We start from the raw sequence: 18,125 nt of genomic DNA, 5'->3' as shown, positions 1-18,125 counted from the left end.
GGTCTGAGAGAATCCTTTCTTTTCCTTATGATAAATGGGGAATATCTCTTAAATAAGACAGCAAAGAGTCAGGCCTTTATGTAATAAAATACTTTATTAAAATCAGTAATTGTTAAACTAGTATCCTTCACATGTCACTAAAGTGCAAATTTCTATGGTACAAAGCAAGCACTTCTGTCAGGCTTCTCAGTGTACTGATAAAACCAAGACCTAAACAGCAGAGTTCAAGTTAATACCTTAATGGCAGCATACAAGTAGGAAAATACTCTTAGAAAGGTTTTGAGTATCACTTGGGACCATTCCATACATTATTTTTCTTCATCTTCCAGAAAACTGAATGTGATTATACAATTGAATAACTAGTGGCTACATCAGAACATTGACCTCAGTTCTCTTAGATCTGAATTCCCAAGTCAGAGGCAACACCGTTCCATCTAGGTCATATGTACTCTGAGAGGTGCAGGACAGCGCCCACACCATGGCCGTGCCGGGAAAGGAACCCAGTGATTTTGGCCATTCTGACTCGGTAGCAGCAGTCTTGCTGGCACTTGTGCCACACGTGATTGAAAGAGAAGATTCTGCTTCCATTGAATGAGAGCTTGGCTGTACGACTTACAACACTTGGTCATTTTACAAGTCACTTTTAGAAAAATAAGGCCACTCCAGGGCCATCTCTTCTGCTTCCCTGAGGGGATGCCAGTCCGCAGGTACACTGGCTGTGGAGGGGGTCAGGTTGGTCAGACAGTAGGTAAAACTGCATGGCAGCAGGGACATGCCTTGGCCAAAGGTGGTCAAAGTAGAAGCTGGCTAATCCATTATCAAAAGTGTTAGGTGTGTTCTTGAACATCACTTCCCGAGACATGTTAAACACTCGGAGTGGGAGCAAGGGCAGGTGAGTCCACTTGCAAGACACCTGGTTTGCTGCCTGGTGGTGCAGATCAGCCCAGACAACTTGTAGACTGAAACCGGGTCTGAGCTGTTGTAAATGAAGGGGGAGAAACAATACACAGGAGAACCAGGCCGGCCATTCCCTTATCCCTCACTAGAAAAATAGATTTGGAAAACAATAGCCTCTGCTACTAGATTTGCACGCTAACTGTGGCTCAAGAATTCTTGAAATAAGCAAGGTTATCTGACTAGAAGTGCCATCAACATTCAACAGTCATTTCTTATCTCAAAAGTCTGCTCTACCAGTAAGAATTAGTCCCAGCACTGTCGCCTGTGCCAAGGAGCAAAAACTTCTAAGACAGCTTCCAACCATTCCCCAAAAACTGGGGCTGGCTTCTCCCCAGGAGTAAATTCCCAGGTAAAGTCACAGGCCTCTGGGCCAGTTTCAAAGAGACTTGGAGGAGTTATCCTCTGGCTCCGGACCTCGTCCCGCAGCTCCTGCCTCTCTCACGTTAGTGCAAATTCTGCTCCAGAACCTGTGTTCTGGTCACACGAGGGGCACCCGTGCCCCCAAAACCTTTTGGGGCCACAAGATTGGGGCTACCAGCACACACAACAGACACCACACATTTGCTAGCTCAAAAGAAGAAAATAAATAACTTGGCTGAATTATAAGTTATCTTAGAGACAAAACTTAATAATTTAGTTTTTTCCTTTAAAAAAAATTTGGAGGTAAAGAATGTTTCAAGGTCCTTATCTGCCTCCTTTTGCTTTGGGAGACGTTCTAGAAATGCTAAGTCTGATCCTAACCCCCTTCCTCCCCCTGCCAACATCCCTTCTCACCAAGGAGGGGTTTACAGGATCAGGGCTTCAGAGGCAGTGTCTCCTTGAACCCAGAGTGATTTGGTTTGGCCTCTGGCAGCGCCACTGGGTACTCTGCTGTGGCAAAGAGCAGCGTGTCCAGGGTGGTCTCTGTGCACTTGGCAATGAAGCGGATGAATGGCCTCACGTCGCCTTCATTGGCCACCTCCAGTACGTGGTAGTACTCGGACCTCTGCTCCTTGCGGATGGTGATGGGCGGGTAGCCCGCCTGCATCAGGATGAGGTTCATCAGCAGGCGTGAGGTCCTCCCATTGCCGTCAATGAAAGGGTGGATGTAAACCAGTTTATAATGGGCCAAGGCTGCAAACTCCACCGGGTGCAGGTTCATGGCGTCCTCGGAGTTGAGCCACTGTATGAACTCCTGCATCTGCTTTTCCACCTCTTGAGGGTGGGGAGGGATGTGGTGGCCCACAAGGACGTGTGTCGTCCGGAACCGGCCGGCCTCCACCGGGTCCACGTACCCCAGCACCCGCCTGTGGATCTCCAACACATCACTGATAGTGACGGACCCAATGCGGGAGACCAGTGTTGTGTTGACGTACTTCATGGCAGCGTGCATCCCGATGACCTCATTCTGCTCTTCCAGGCTCTTCCCTGGGACAGCATAGCGGGTCTCCAGGATGTGCCTGATTTCCGAGAGGGTGAGGGTGTTGCCCTCGATCGCCACGGTGTGGTAGATGTGATGGTAGTACGTTTCCTCCATGACTCTGCGCAGCGCCGAGTTGCCCTTGGGGATGGACATGACCTTCTTCACTTTGCTGTCGATGATGCTGAAGTACCTCTGGTCGATCTCCTCCACCAGCGGCAGCGTCCGGTCCCGGTTGACCAGCGCCTTCTCGTGGTAGGGCGAGAGGGTCAGCGCCCTGGTGTATAAGTAATCCGCCTGGATGATGTCCTTGTCTTCTTCCGAAAAGATGCCAAACTCGTTGAGCGCATCTACGAAGCCCGGATCCATCTTGAGGGCGTGCAGGAAGAGCTTGTGGGCTTTCTCCCGCTTGCCCTGGCGCTTCATTTCCAGGGCTTGATTCAAAGCTGCTTTGGCTTCCAACTTACCAGCTAGAAGAGAGCCAAGGGAGCATGTCAGGGAAGGTGGGGAGTGGCCAAGGCATTCAGGGGAGCTGTCACCTGTGCTTACCTCCCCGCCGTGTGCCCTGGAGCACTCTACATGTATGGACAAGTCTGTCCCCCACAGCCCAGGGGGCTGGCGTCCTGGTCACTGTCCATCTGTCCCCAGAGTCATTCTCTGGGAGGCATCACCTGGCCCCTGCCTTCTGTAGTGCGTGGCTGAGTTCCTCTGCGCCACAGCTCCTGCTAGGCCTCCACTCTAGGGAAGGGTCTGGGGGCCCATCCCTGGGCTCTTCTTAAATTCTTTTAACCTAGTGATTTAGGTGGAGGCATGTGTGTGGGATTTTGTCCCAGGAGACAACTGCTGGTTCTATGTGTGTGTGTGTGGGGGGGGGGGGAAGACGGGGGTGCAGCACTACTGGCATCCAGAAGTAGAGACCAGGGATGTTCAACATCCTACCATGCATAGGATGTCCCACAAAGCACGCTCCCCTCGTGTTCCCTTGGATCACTCCTTATTCTCAGGTCTCAGCTCAGGCATCCCCTCCTGCAGGGAGCCTTCCTGGTGTGCTCCTGTGGCCCCCTCTACTACTCTGCTTCTCTACTACTACACTGGTGATGGCTATAGTTCAGACACCTGTTAGCTTGTCTAGGCTGGGAGCTCAGGGCTGACCTGTTCACCTACACCCCTGGGCCCTGCACACATGACATAATTCTAAATAATCTATGGAATTGACAAGTGCTGAGGAGAGATGGCCCATCCATCTTACCAGCAGAGGCCTTGGTCTTGACCACTAGCAGTGCTGCATCCCTGGAGGTGACACTGAGCTCTGTGGAAGGGCTGGGGCACTTGGTGGCCGTGTGCTGCGTCCTGTCCAGCTTGTTCCTGAGCAGGTAGAAGCCTTTGAGCAGGGCCAAACACTGTTCCTCCATGGCCCCCAGCGGCAGCAGCATGGCCAGCAGGGACCCCAGGACCACGCTCAGCAGCACCGCCCATAGCAAACGACCACAGACTGAGACCCATTTTGGTTCGGTCACTGCCATCACTGAAGCCATCGGCATGAGTGTCATCTGGACTCTGGGCGAGTCCCTTGCACATATCCACAGTCACCTAAGAGAGAGCAGGATCTGTGATCTGCAAGGAACCAAGAGTTGTAGATGAGGCAGGGGAATCGAAGTAATTCAGGATAGGTTTCTGATTTCTGCCGGGGCACGGTGATCCCGTGCCTCTTCATTCACTGGGAGCATAACAAGGAGTGGCTGTAAGTGGGGACAGGCCAGCCTGTAGGGTAGTGTGACTCCCTAAGAAGTAACACCACTACTGCCCAACATTTATGGAGTGTTTGCTGTGTACCAGGTCCTGTGTTAAGGACCTCCTCTCTTGTGATCTTCGCCAGGAGCTGATGCTTTCACACTCCATTCTCCAGATGAGGAAATGGAGCAGTAAGTTCCTTGCCCAAAGTCACTCAATGAGCTCTTAGGTCTCCCTTCACACATCTGTGGCCTCTGACCTTACACATTGGGTGTTTGGGAAATAACACATCTGGATTAGCCGAGGTAGTTCTGGGGCCCATCCTTTGGTAAGCACAGCTATTTGGTAGTTCGGATTATTGCCACAGGGTGGCCACCTCCTAGCCACAACACCGTTCCCCATTCTGGCCTTTCTTCCTGGCATGTCTTGCAGAGTCCTGCCTATTCTATTACAAGTGTGTAAGGCTCTGGGTGAGAGGCGGTGACCCACTGGCCTGTCTGTCAGTGCCCACTGGCATGAACTTGGGAGTGGCCGGGGGAAAAGGAGGGGTCAGGGATGCAAACCATTATGCTGATAATAATAAGCATTTATTGGGCAACTGAGGTGTGCTGAGCACCCAGCTGACTGCTGGCCAAGCCTCATCTCTCCTAATCCTCACCACCTCACCACGGAGCGCTCCCCCCAGCTCCCATTTCAGACGAGGGACACTAAGGAGCAGAGAAGTCAGTTTCCAGAAGGCCCACTTTAAAAGGCCAGTGCGCCGGGGTCCGGGGGGCCTCGGTCTTAATCCCTGCCTTACTCATAAGCAGGGTCTGCGTGCTGCTCCGGGGCTCCTGGGGGGGCCCAGCCTGCGCCCCGAGGTCCCTGCCGGCGCCAGCTGGGGGCACCGCAGGGCTCGGCCTCTCCCTCACAGGGTCCTCGGCGCGGCGGGCCACGGAGGCGGGTGCGACGACAGCTTCGTGCCGACGGCCGAGCGGGTCCCCGGGGCCGGGCCCCGGAGCTCGCCGGCGTCGCGGGGCAGGAAGGGGTGCGCTCCGGGGGCGCGACTCACCCCCACTCTAGGGAGGGGGAAACTGAGGCCCAGACAGGCGACGGCACCGGTCTAAGGTTGTTCTGGGGAGCCGGCCCTCTCCTGGCCCCCGTCCCGCCGTACCCACCCGGGGTGGCTCCCGCCGAGGCCGCGGGCTCGCCCCTCCTCACCGCGCGCGGCGCCGGGGCCGCCCGCAGCCTCCCGGCACCCGCAGGCTCCCGGTCCCTGGCTCCCAGATCGCCGCGGTCGCCGGCCGGCTAGCCCCGCCCCCCGTGGCTCGCCATTGGTCGGCCCGCCATCCTCGTCTCCGCGGATTGGCTTCCCCAACTCGTCCGCCCCTCGCATTTCCGGGTTCTCGCGTCAGCGTCTGCTTTCCCGGGAAAGACGCGCCGTGGGCCACTCCCATTGGCTGGGTCCGGGGACGGTCTCGTGCCAGCAACAGCCAATAGGCGGAGGAGGGGCGGGGCCTGGGCGACTGGCGGGAGAAGCCGGTGTGGTGAGGCCTGTGGCGCTGTCGGGGCCCCCCCGGAACGTGCCGCTCTTCCCTCGGGTCCCCTCGACTGGCCCGGCGCCGCTGTCCTGGGCCTCAGTTTTCTTAGACGTGCGATGAGGTTATGATGGCTTCCACGTCTCCGCCCAATTCGTCTGACTGCACAGCCCCTTACCCGCACCCCAGTTCCAAACCTCCACATTTGCCCCCTCGGGGTCACTCTGTCCTTTCGTTATAGGGCAGCCACCTTCCCTTTGGGGGTGACGGGATTTGTCTTTCCCAATGTCCTGATGGCTTTGGTCTGGAGTGGGGGTGGCGTCCACAAAGCCTGTATGGGATTAGCTCAGGACATCCTTTCCCCCTAACACTTTCTCTCTCCTTCTTTCACATTCCAGCCCCCCCTTTTACATTTTCATCCTCTTTTTTTTTTTAGATTTATTTATTTTTATACAAGAGCTGGGATACAGGCCAGAGGCGCCGGAGGGTGAGAGGATTCACCAGAGACAGAGTGGGGAGCAGAACAGGCAGACGGAACAAAGACACTGCTGAGGGGAGCAGTGGGCGAGGCAGGAGAGGTCTGCCGCGCCATGTGGGTATCTCCCTGGCTGGCCGGGAAGCAAACCTGCGCTGCAGAGGCTGCGGACACCTTCACAGCGCTGCACTCAACCCACTGTGCCACCGGGGAGGCCCTACATTTTCAGCCTCTTAAGAAGGGGCTGACTGTTATTTTGTCGTCCCTATGAGAAGATTGTCAACCCTTGAAGCTGAGCGCTGAAGCCTCCATCTTAGTCCACAAGTTTTGAATCCCAGCAGCTAGGATGTGCCTGGAAATGGTAAGCTTTAAGATGTCAGCAGCATCTTTAAGGTGTCAGAGAGACCCGGGCTCAAATTCAGATTTTCTCACCTATGCTGTATGACCCTAGGTAAGTTATTCTAAGCCTCAGTTTCCCCATTGTAAAATGAACAAAAAGCTTACCTCTCCTTTGCCCTCTAGTTTGGGATATGCAAAAAATTGATCACTTCAGGACTTCACCTTCTCCACGACACACATTCCCCTTGGGAGCCAGTGCCTGGCAGTGGTTGTCCAGCCAAGCTCAGATTGTCCAGCCAAGTTCAGGTTGTCCAACCAAGCTCTGCATCTGCAAACTAACTAAGTTACATTCAGCAAGTCACTTGATATTCCTGATCCCCAGCTTTCCTAAAATGGGGCTGACAATGATGACAGTACCTCCTCCTAGGGTTTTGTGTAGGGTGAGGTGACATCCTACACATCTTGGCAGAGAGCATTCACTTGATAAGCATCCATGTTGCAATTATTCCTGCACCAAGACTTTTCTGCTTTCCTTGTCCTTTTGCAGGTTTCAGTGAGATTCCAGGGAAGCTACTGATCCACAGCACAAAATGAAGCGCCCAGGTCCAGGGAGATATGTGTGATCATGAAGGACAACACGGGGGAACAATGTGAGGTGAGGGACCACACAGCTTTTTGCCCGTTGGGCGCCCTTTTATATCTTATCTAGCCCCTGTTTTTCCCCATCTCCCAACCTGTGTCATGGAGTAGATGCTCAAGAAGTATTGTTGATCTGAATATTAAATAGCTGAAGCGGGACAAACCATGGAGTTTTCAAGAAACAAAAATCAGGATAGTGGTTATTTCTGGGACTGCTTGTTCCTATCTTTTGAACAAAGACTTTGATTCTTGTTCTTTCAGAGTCCCCTGAATTTCATTTTTGATTGTCTAAGTGGTAATGTCATTATTAAAACCTCCCCCCTGAGGAAGGGCTACTATCAGCTAATCATGAGAGAGGTGGAAAACTCTAAAGCTCTGGGGTCAGACAGATGTATGTTCAAATGCAGGGCCCACTGCTTCCTGACTGTGTGACTAGGAGTAAGTCACTTACCCTGCTGAGCAGGGTATCAGAATTTGTGGGTCTCTGTCCCTCTTAGACATTTGGTGATGTAATAATTTTCTCTCAAGGTACTATCCTCTTTCCTCTCCTTCTTGGGATTTCAGTGTAACCTCCTTAATGACTTTTGGCCACAGGTAGCAAATCCAGGTGCTACACAAGAACTGTTAATGAATAAAACTACCTGAGTGTGAGACAATAGGGAGAGGTGTGGAATGTGGTGAATATGAGAAACCCCTGCCTTGTCTGAAGTGGGCAGCAGCTTCTCAACTCTAGCCTATATTTATTATGCTGTGATACAGTCCAAAAGTTGACAGGTTTTCCAAGTTCTCAAAAGAAAATTCAGGCCTAGATTTTCAAGGAAAATATACAGATTTTAAGCAGTTGGCATGTCTTCCCTTCAAAGGGCTGCCAGGTTGTAATCCCTGTTAGTCTCTGGAAGCTGTCTGCAGAGAACAGGCAGGGAATATGGGAGGAGACCAGCACAAATGACTCTTGGCAAATGATTGCACCACAGTCTGTGGACACCAGGGGGCAGTAGTTCAGCTGGCATCTCATCCCTCCTTCAATTCCTTTGTCAGGAGTTTATAGTCAATTTTCTTTCTGGAGGCTGTCTGCATTCAGTTGTGTTGAATGCACAAAATATGGTCCCTGAAGCGATATTCAAATGTTGGCTTTCTCCATCTTAACCATCCTGTGTTTGGTGGAAATTGCCTCCCTGTGGCCCACGCAGAAGTTTTCTAAAAGCGTACCTTGACACTTGACAAAGAACCTGAAAGTGGTTGCACAGGAAATGTGTCCATTATGCAAAACAAAACAAAACAACCTTATGCCTCTTTAAGAAACAGCAGTCAAGTACTTTTTTGCTGGCAGAAGCAGCTTCTTTTGCTTAGGAAACACAAAACTCCCCAACTTAAGGCCAGATTGCATTGGGAAGGCTCCAGAATGACTCCACTTCATTTAGAAGAAAATACACCATACCCATTCTCTCTCCCAGATTCCTCTAATTCCCAGCCCACCTCGGTACTTTTTTTTTTCCTCCTGACTTAATGTTGCTTCAGAAGAAGAGGACCTCCAGCAGCCCTTCCCCCCAATTCTTGCTTCATCTCCTTCTTATTTTATTTTTGTATAGAAGAACTGCAGGGGGTGAAATGATTCACCAGTGACAAGGTAGGGAGCAGAACAGGTGAATCTACGGAAATCCACTGCTGAAGGGAGTAGCGGGCGAGACAGGAGAGGTCTGCTGTGCCAAGTGGGTTGCTCCTTGGTTGGGGATCGAACTCATGCTGCAGTGGCTGCGGACAGCTTCATAGGTTGTGTCTTAACCCCTTGCTCCACCAGGGAGGCCCGACTCAGGATGTTGTTCATACCATACAGGTCAAGTTAATTTTCACCAATTAGATCTCAGACATGCAAATAAGTATTATCTTTAGAGCAAGTCATTTGAGAAATGCATTTCTCAAAAAACTTAAACATCACTGCTTTTTTCTTGTTACATAACCAATAACTTTATTTCCAAAAAACAAGATGGGATAGTTAGAAATATAGTAGAAGGCACAAATAAACAAGAAGAAAAATCACCCATACACAATTATATTAGTTTTTTTTTCTATGTACGTCTAACTAATCAGTTAAGAATACATTCCTGAGAGGGGAGGATCACAGTTAGGTTAGATATTAAATTTTGGTGGGCTTAAGACAAGTACCTTCATTTGGGGACTGTCATTTTCTTTATAACAATGTTCTATGCTGTTTTTTTTTGTTGTTGTTTTTTGTCTCAGCACAATGCTTTAGAGAAGTTCTAGGTTATTCATTTTATATTGCTGCATGCTACTCCACTTATAATTTATTTCCCATATACCCATTAATGGGCATTTGGATAACTTCCAATCTTTCCCTGTTACAAAACTGTATTGCAGTATAATTCCTGTGTGCTTTTTTGGCACACATGCAGAAGTTTCTCTAGGGCAGAGTTTCTAAAAGAATCACCTGGGGAGCTTTTTTAAAAAAACAAACCCATAACTGGGCCTGCTCCAGACCAATAAAGTCCTTTGTGATCTTCCTGGATCTTAGCTATAATGGTAATGATTGTACCTACCACGGTATCTGACTCTTGGGAGTGGTAACTAACGCTTGTTAAGTACTTACTGGATACTAAGTAATTGATTCATATTATTTTACTGGAATTTGGTAATAGTGCCATGAAGTAGATATAGTAGTTTCTCCTTATCCTTGGGGAGATAGAATTCAAGGCCCCCAGCAGATGTCTGAAACCAAGGAGAGTACTGAAGCCTATATATACTATGTTCTTTTTTGTACACATTACCTATGATAAAGTTTAACTTATAAATTAGGCACAGTAGGAGGTTAACAACAATAGTCATAAAATGAACAGTTGTAACAATACAGTCACAACAACCTTCCGTCGTTCAACCACAGTCTGCATTTACCACGGTGATTCCTACACAGGGTCTAGGTGTGGTAGGCTGGGCCTTCTAGGTTTGTGTAATTGCTGTGTTCATACAGAGATGAAATTGCCTAATGGCACATTTGTCAGAGTGTATACCCATTGTTAAGCAATGCACGATTATATACAGTGATAAAGATTATGTGAATGTAGACTCTCAAAATAGTGTATTGTTCAGAATGTTTTTGAACCATCCTTGACTATGGGTAACTGAAACCATTAAAGTGAAACTGTGTCATTAAACCCACTTTATGGAAGGTGAAGCTGAGACTCAGAGAAGTTAGGTAATTACCCTGAGGTCACACAGCAAGCAAGTGGCAGAGCCAAGGGTCACAAGTGGTCTTCCAGACTAAAACCTTAAGGTTTTAACCACTATGAGACCCTATGATTTCAGAGCTGACAGGTTACACTTTAGCTGTTAGGTGGGGAAACTGGAGTTGATAGAGGGCAAGGAGAGAGCCATGCCACAAATCTAAGACTATAAGTATTTATCAATTTGCATAGTTTGTGTATCAAGAATCCAGGAACATCTTAGCTGGATAATTACGACTCGGGGTCTGCTCTTAAGACTGCGGTCGCAGTGGGGTGAGACTTCTGTCGCCTGCACTGGGGACCCATTTACAAGGTGGCTCACGCACATCCTGCAAGTTGGTGCTGGTTGGTGGTCAGGGGCTTCTCTTCCTGTCCCTATGGGCAGCTGCACAGGGCTGCTTGAGTGTCCTCACAACATGGCGGTGGGCTTTCCCCGGTATGGTTGATAGAAGAGCAGTGTCTTTTATGGCCTGGCTTTTTCCAAAGCTCTCTTCTGCTGAGCTCTACAGAGACCAACTTTTGTACAGGCTGGGAGGGGCTACAGGAGGCTCACAAAGAAGGACAGATCTGCTTATGCTATTCCCTTGTGCCTGCCCCTCCTCTTTCCCTGTGGTTCTGGCCCAACAGCCCCACAGGAGGGAGATGAGGACCCCTGCTAGGAGGCAGATTCTATAGGCTTGAGACTTCCCCGTGAGAACAGTGGTTCCCAGTTGCTGACTGCCTTTCCCGCAGCTGTTTAATGAAAGCCTTTTGACCAAGCTGTTCTCATTGGCTCAGGAAACTCCTACTCCTACCTAAAAATATGGCTGTGTTGACACGGAAACTGGCTCAGGTGCTGAGGATGCTGGTGGAGAGGACAGTCTCTAGGAGACGTGACTAACACCCTCTCTTTCTGAATGGTGATGGTGACTCATCGTGGCCACTTGGGCAGCATGGAGTGCAGACCTGGAGGAGGTACCACCTGCATTCCCCTTCTCTATTCACTGACTCCCGCCTACCCCTGGCTGCAGCCTTTATGTGACCAGCACCTGGGACCTGCTGGGCAGAGGGACTGCAGGCCATCCTGTGTCCCAATTGCAGTCCGTTTGGATGTGTCCCACAAGTTCTCAGTGGAAGCTTTCTGTTGCCATAGTAACATGGAGACAAGGAAATTAACACAGGTGCCTGCCTAGCTAAGAAAGCCAAGCTTTTAATACACATTTCTCTTTTAAATGATAAGAATTCCTGGGAGGGCTTTGGATAGACATCAAAGGGTCTTTTTCAGGTGTTGAAATGCTCTTTAAAAAAATTATTGCAAAATGAGTGCAACCCTAATCAGAGTGATGGTGGTGGCTTTGGAGATCTTAGGAGAATGAGAGAAATGTTTAGAACTGAGGCAACTTATTTTTAAATAGCAGCTTGATTGGTATATAACACTGTTGAAAGCGTACACGTCAAAGGTTTCTAGTATATCCACATGGCCACAATCGATTTTAGAATAGTTCTATCATCCTCCCATTCTATCCCCCATGCCTCCCCCACTCTCTCCTTCAGCCCCTGACAATCTATTTTCTATCTGCATAAAGTTCTCTGTTCTGGACATTTCCTGTAAGTGGAATCATACAATCTGTGATCTTTTGTCCTGACTGCTTTCAGCATTTTTATTCTTTACCTCCTTAAGCTGCTCAATAGTTTCTCTAATGAAAATGCTGCCTCTGTTCCCTTTGAGAGCAATTCATTGGCCTGGTACACAGTTGCCAAATTTGCCCACAGGTTCAAGATGGAAGGAAAGTAGCAGGTTCCTTGGAGGCCATAACCATTCCTGCTCTATCTTGAGCCTTCCTGCTCTGAGACCATTGAGGGGGAAGTGGCCCCTTTGGAGCACAGCTGGCCAGATGTCATATCAGCTTGACACCCTTCCCATGACACCCTCTTTTGGAGGCTGGAGTGTGGGAGACAATCATCGGACTCTTACCTGGTTCCTGGCACTACAGCAGGAGCATCACATGGATTAAAACCATCTTTTTATGGGATCCACTTAAACACCACCTCTTTTACTTCATGCAGATGCTTTGCTCTGCATTTCTGCTTCTTGAGCCCTCGACTGCTGCTTGACTCTGCTGTGCCCATAGAGTACAAGCGAGTATGACTGTCTTTCAATAAAACTTTATTTATAAAAAACAGGTGTTGGGCTGCATTCGGCCCACAAGTTATAGTTGCCAACTCCTGCTTTAAACCATTGTGGTGGCCCACAAAGTCCAAAGCATTTACCATCAGGCACCTTAAAAGAACAAGTCTGCTGGCCCTGGTTTAGAGCTTGGGTTCTGGGGCTGGGCTTTCGGGGGTGGGAGACCCCACTCTGCTGCAGGGCAGTTGTATGGCTTGGGCAGGTTCTCTCAGCCTGCCTGTTTTCTCATCTGTGAAATGGGAATGATCCCAGTGGTGATGGGAAGTATCCAGTTGCAGACATGGTCATAAGCCCTGTAGCCGAGGTGGGTCCTATTGGGGCCAGGGTAGTAGCTGTGGGTCACCAGGGGTGTTCCCTGTTTCCATTGGCCCCTGAATCAGGCTGGTGAGTGTCTAGGCCCTGAACTTCAAAACAGATCTGAAATAGGCTGTCCCGAGTCCTCCTTAACCCTGAGATTGGACCAAACAAAAGTTGCTTAACTTCTTGGCAGGATTTTTGTCAAGGGCAAATAGGCCACGTACAAAGTGACTTTTGGTAGCTGGTGACTGGAAGCTGAGTGTTAGAATGAAATGGCCCATCTGATGTATGGCCTTGGCTCACACAGCAGCTCTGAAGACTGACTCCAGTTCAAATCTGAACTCTACCATGTCCCAGCTGCGTGCCCTCAGGCAAATGCCTTCACCTCTCTGAGCTCAGTTTCCCCTGCCATAAAATGGGATTAACAGTAATACCTATGGCAGGGGTGTGTGGGAAAAGATATCCCATCATACCTTTTGCCCATTTGTGAATCATCTGTTTTATTGTTACATTTTTCTTTAAGTCAACTTTTAAGCATAAAGCTTTGCCCTAAAACCTTAATGACAACATTATATGTTCAAAGGGCTTTTTTTCCCCCTACACATCGTAACTGTACTTAAAAATGTTCATCCCACTAGAAATTAAACTTCACAAGACCAAGGACTTTTGGGTATTTTGTTTACTGCTGCTCCCCCCACACAGTGCCTGGCACATCACAGGTACTTCATGAACGGTTGTTGAATGAATAAAGGAATGAATGAATAACCCTCAGTCACCCTCCACACTTTGGGAAGTGTTAAAAGAACTCGCAGGAGATGGTGTGCTTGGCTCCTGGTCCATGTGAGTCTTTGACAAATGTTTGCTATTACGATGATTATTAGTCTGGACAGAGAAACACGGGGCCCTGGGACTGGACGGCTGCTCCTCCGTGTTTCCCAGCAGCTGTCCTCCCAGCCTTTGGTTCCAAGTAGGGGTGAGACCCAAATGCAGTCAGCCTGGGACATCTTTTGGCTTCTCCTGAGCTCTCTATCCAATTGGCTGGACTGAGCTGAACCTTAGCAATTGGAGGGAAGCTGTGGGGTCTAGAGAGAGAGATTCTTAGTCCACAGGGGCTCGGATCAGTCCTTAGCCATTATTTATTATTGCTGCTGGCATTTTTGTGAAAGAGATGGCAGGAGCTTGGGCACATCGTGGCTTCCAGATGTCCGCTGTAAATGCTCTGCACTTGCCGAGTTCCCAGGAACACAAAACCTGCTGTCAATGGACTTGCCCAGAGCCTGTATTTGCTGCATTTTTGTTCTTGTTTAGTTATTACATTAAGTCTCCTGTGATTACAGAGCTGACAGCTGGTAAGGATTTGCATATGGCATGAAATTAAGTTAGTTCATTTTAATGTCTAAACTGAGCAGGGTGCGAATTTGTCTGGAGGAAACTGTCTCTCTTATCTTTGTTTGCTCATCTGCTTTCCGCACTTACCTCTGGTGTTTTCAAGTTTGAGTTCTCCACCCTGTCACCCCAGGAGCACATGGGATTGGCTCCTTCCTCTAGAATTCCAGAAGCGATTTTGCACTTGGAGCTTAGGGTGTTCTCTTTCAGGTGTTGGGAGGATACTCAGGGGCTGGTGTAAAGACATCAGCATTGTAGCCTCGAAACTTTTGCTGTGTGGCCTTAGACAAGTCGCTTTCCTTCTCTGGGCCTCAATTATCTCATCTGTCTAATGAGGCATTAGAAGTAGATAGTGTTCATCTTGGGGGTGCTTTTGACATTTGGGATGGGACAACTTTCAGTTGTGTGGGACTGGGAGAGGTATTGCACAGCATTTAGCATTCCTGGTCCCCGAGGACCATATGACAACATCACCCTGTAGGGGCAGGAATGGCCACGGAGCAGGTTTTCTGATCCAGCAGACGGGGTAAAGGAGCCCTCAGTGGCTTTTGTAGGCTTTTGTTGGGATTTACCGGGTACATGGCAGGTAGGGGTGTCGGGGGGCCAGGAGGCTGGCAGGTCTCCCAGCCCCCAGCAAGTCTTCACTCTGAGCTCTCTGGTGATCTCTGCTGCTCTGCTTCTCTGCTTCTCCTGCTTCTCTTCTCTTGGCTTCTGCAGGCATCCCCATGACGCTGCCCTTAAAAGCCCAGTCTTAGCCCAGGTGAATCCCATCTACATAGGCCCACACCCTACTCCAGGTGCCCGCCATCAGGCATGCATTCGGACCCGCAGGGTTTCATCATCTATCCTAATGGTGGGAGGGCAGAAAAGCCTGATACTTTTTACCTTACCCTACAACCCCCAATCACTGCCAGCCACAAAACACCCCCTGCACATTTCTGAAAGCCTCTGTAGGGATCACAGTCAGCTCCCTGCTTATGTCCTTGGGTCCCTTTCCTGTTCCTGATCACACTGCCTCTCAGGGTGCATCTCCCCCAACATCCAGCACCTGTGTCTATGGCTGAACTGCCATGGCCTGGCAGAATCTATTTTTCTGGAAGTGTATGATCCTTAAGTTCCTCACCAGTTGGGGAGGAGTGTGAGAAGGGGATAAATGCTTCTGCCCCTCTGCCTCTAACCCATTTGGCTTTAACTATCCCCAGTCGAATGCAAACAGGCAAATGACCAGTGCAGAAGCTTCTGCAGGATCAGAGGGGAGGTAGCCTGCATCATGTCCGGAGAGGAATGTGGATAGGTGTGGTCCACTTTGGAGCTAGAACCAACAGGACTTGGGTGGGATGGGGAAGCAGAGGGAGGAATCAAACTTTGTTGCCTTAAATGACCACTGGAAGGGACAGTTTTCATGTTAAATCTACTGAGGGTTCTCTTAGAAGCTGGCCCTGTTCACTAACGAATCAGCGAGACACTAGAGGGCCCCAAAGAATCTTCTCTGATGAAAATCTCTCCACGGGGGATGAGTTCTTACTCATCGGGCTATCTCTAAACATCCTCTTGGATGGTGAGCAGCTCTCTCGGAAGACTAGAATTCTTATGTTTATGATGTTCAGGGAAGATTCTGGGGCTGAGAGCATCACTTCTGAATGAATGTGTGGGATTCACTCCCGTAATCATAACTACTATGAGCTTCGGTTTCTCTTGGCTAATGGGAACTGTATTCATTAGGACTTTTAAAATTCGAGTGACAAAAAGCAACTGTAACAGAGGAAATTTATTAAGACGGGGTGGAAATCAAGTCAGGGGAAGGTCAGGAATTCAGCGGATTCCACCAGCCAGAGTCCAGGTGAACCCAATAGGGCTTCCTCTCTGCTGCTTTTTCCTCACTGCCTGCTTCTCTCTGGGCAGTGACTTGGATCTCTTTTTTCTCTGTCTCTAAGTGTCCTCTGCTCTGCAGACCACACCATGGAAAACATGGCTTTTGTGTTTCTTCAGGGCTTACATGAGAATCACACCAGCCACCCCGAAAGAGTCTTGTTTGAGTTGGTTCTACCTTCAAAATTCACAGGGAAGGATATTATTGGCCTATGCCGGGTCAGGTGATCATCCCCTAAGCCAATCAGCTGTGACTGAGGGCAGGATCTCATGTAAATGGGTTGCTCCTCTTGTGGCCATAAGGACTGAGGTTATTTCCAAAGAAGGGGCACAGCCCCACAGAATGCTACTGCTGGAGTAATAATGGTCCTTGCTGCAAATGTGGTAGCACCTGTCAGACACCATGTGGTCCTTGATAACATAGTGAGTGCTCCGTAAAGGTTAGTGTCTGTCATTATCACTATTGTTGTTGAAATTTGATTTAATCCATCCTCAAGCCAGTATAGTACCTAAAGTCAGCAGATACGCTGTCAGGAGGCCCCTCCAGTGGCTTTATGGTTTGAAGACGGAGTTTCATCTGAGCTATCTGTCACTTTCCCTGAGTCTTTAGGGAATGTCCCACTGTATTCTTAGTTATTTGTCCCTATGACAAGGGAGTATAAAAGAGTGATAGTGGGGCTGCAAGTGAAGTGAGATCAGTAATCTCACTTTCACAGATGAAACAAAAAAGGGGGTTTCCTCTCAAGACTGAATCAGAGGGCTGAGCTGAGTGAGGGGAAGGGACTCAGGCCCAACTCCCTGTGTGTCTGTGAAGATCAGCAAAAGATATGAATTAGATTGTAAAGAGGTCCTGAGATCTTGTCCACCTCCTTTTCATTGTCCAACACCCCCAAGCTATTTCTGCTTAATCCAGAACTCCTTTTGTTGCAAGTGACATGACTTGGCTACACTTGCTAGTGCTCTAAGGGGGCTTGGTTGGCGTGTGTATCTGGGAAAGGCAGGAGTGGTATGTGGACAGGGGTAGCTGAAGCCAGGGATCGAGCAGCGCTCCTGGGACGCTCTCTTTCCCTTTTTGACTCTGTTTCTCTTCATGTGTCATTTTACATATCCAGGTTCATTTTGAGCAGCAGGACCATGTGACTGGCAAACCCATATTTTCACCCCTTCAGCATTGTGACCCCAGAGACAATGTGGGTCTATGAGAAGTCCCCAGGGGAGAATTCAGATCTGTCCAGCTTGAGCTCCAGGCTTCTCTCTGAACCATCCTGGTCTCAGACCATACCTGTTGCTGTGGAAGTTGTGGAAGCTACTGGAAGCTCATAAAATGGAGGGTGGTGCCCCAGAAAGAGTGTTCTGGGAAGACCAGGCCACAGTTGTCCACTCCAGCTCCTCCCAGGGTATCAGCAAACATGAAGACCTTGGGGAGACCTTTTGCAGAGGGATTTTATGCTTGTTGGGTGAGCAGAAAGGAGAAACCTAAAAACATATGGTGTTGTGTAGTCTGGGAAATGAGAGAAAATTGGTGGAACACAAGATAAGCCACTTCGGAGAGAAGAAATTGAATGACACTGTTGCAGAGATGTAATCACAGCCCATTAACCCAGCGTGGCACCTGGGCCTCAGGGCAGGAGGGAGAGGGAGAAGCCACCAGCAGGATCCGCAGCCCGCCCCATGGCAGGGTCTTGCCCATGGTTAGGACCGTCTTCGTTGACAAGCCATCAGATGGAGGTTAGACCAGCCACAAACTGCACAGCCATCCCTGCCTAAGAGCAGGTCAACATGGAGGGCAGGTCCATCCTGCCTATGACGGGGCCATGGAGAACATATTCTCGCCACAGTGGTCCTAGCCAGTTCTGTGCAGCTTCGGCCAGCTCTGCTCAGGGCTTCTCTGATGCTGCGGTGTGGGGCTCTCAGGAGGGAGTAGGAGCTGATGGGTCAGTGAGTCCTCCCTTCTCCCCCTAGGACAGTTCTGAGACATGGTTCCTAGGGCTGTGTTGAGGATCCTGCAGGAGCAAGCCCCTGCTCACGCTGGCTGTGGCCAATTTGATAATGCATCCTGGTGTGGGCTCCCCACCATTCCCATTTGCTCCCCACTCCCTCGCTCTCCTCCCTG

General features: G+C 49.5%; 1 protein-coding gene across 1 annotated transcript; it reads right to left on the bottom strand.

Annotated features, from left to right (window-relative positions):
- Window positions 1–1,750: 1,750 nt before the first annotated feature.
- On the bottom strand, window positions 1,751–3,906 carry FICD (FIC domain protein adenylyltransferase; the record flags this gene model as incomplete). Its single annotated transcript, XM_084253253.1, has 2 exons — window positions 1,751–2,826; window positions 3,606–3,906. The coding sequence occupies 2 exons, from the start codon at window positions 3,904–3,906 to the stop codon at window positions 1,751–1,753; spliced, it is 1,377 nt and encodes a 458-aa protein (XP_084109379.1).
- Window positions 3,907–18,125: the final 14,219 nt, after the last annotated feature.

This window comes from Talpa europaea (assembly GCF_964194135.1).
Source record: "Talpa europaea genome assembly, chromosome: 14".
NCBI classification, from domain to species: Eukaryota; Metazoa; Chordata; class Mammalia; order Eulipotyphla; family Talpidae; genus Talpa; species Talpa europaea.
Note: the sequence above shows the minus strand (reverse complement) of the source record. Positions and strands in the feature narration are given on the sequence as shown.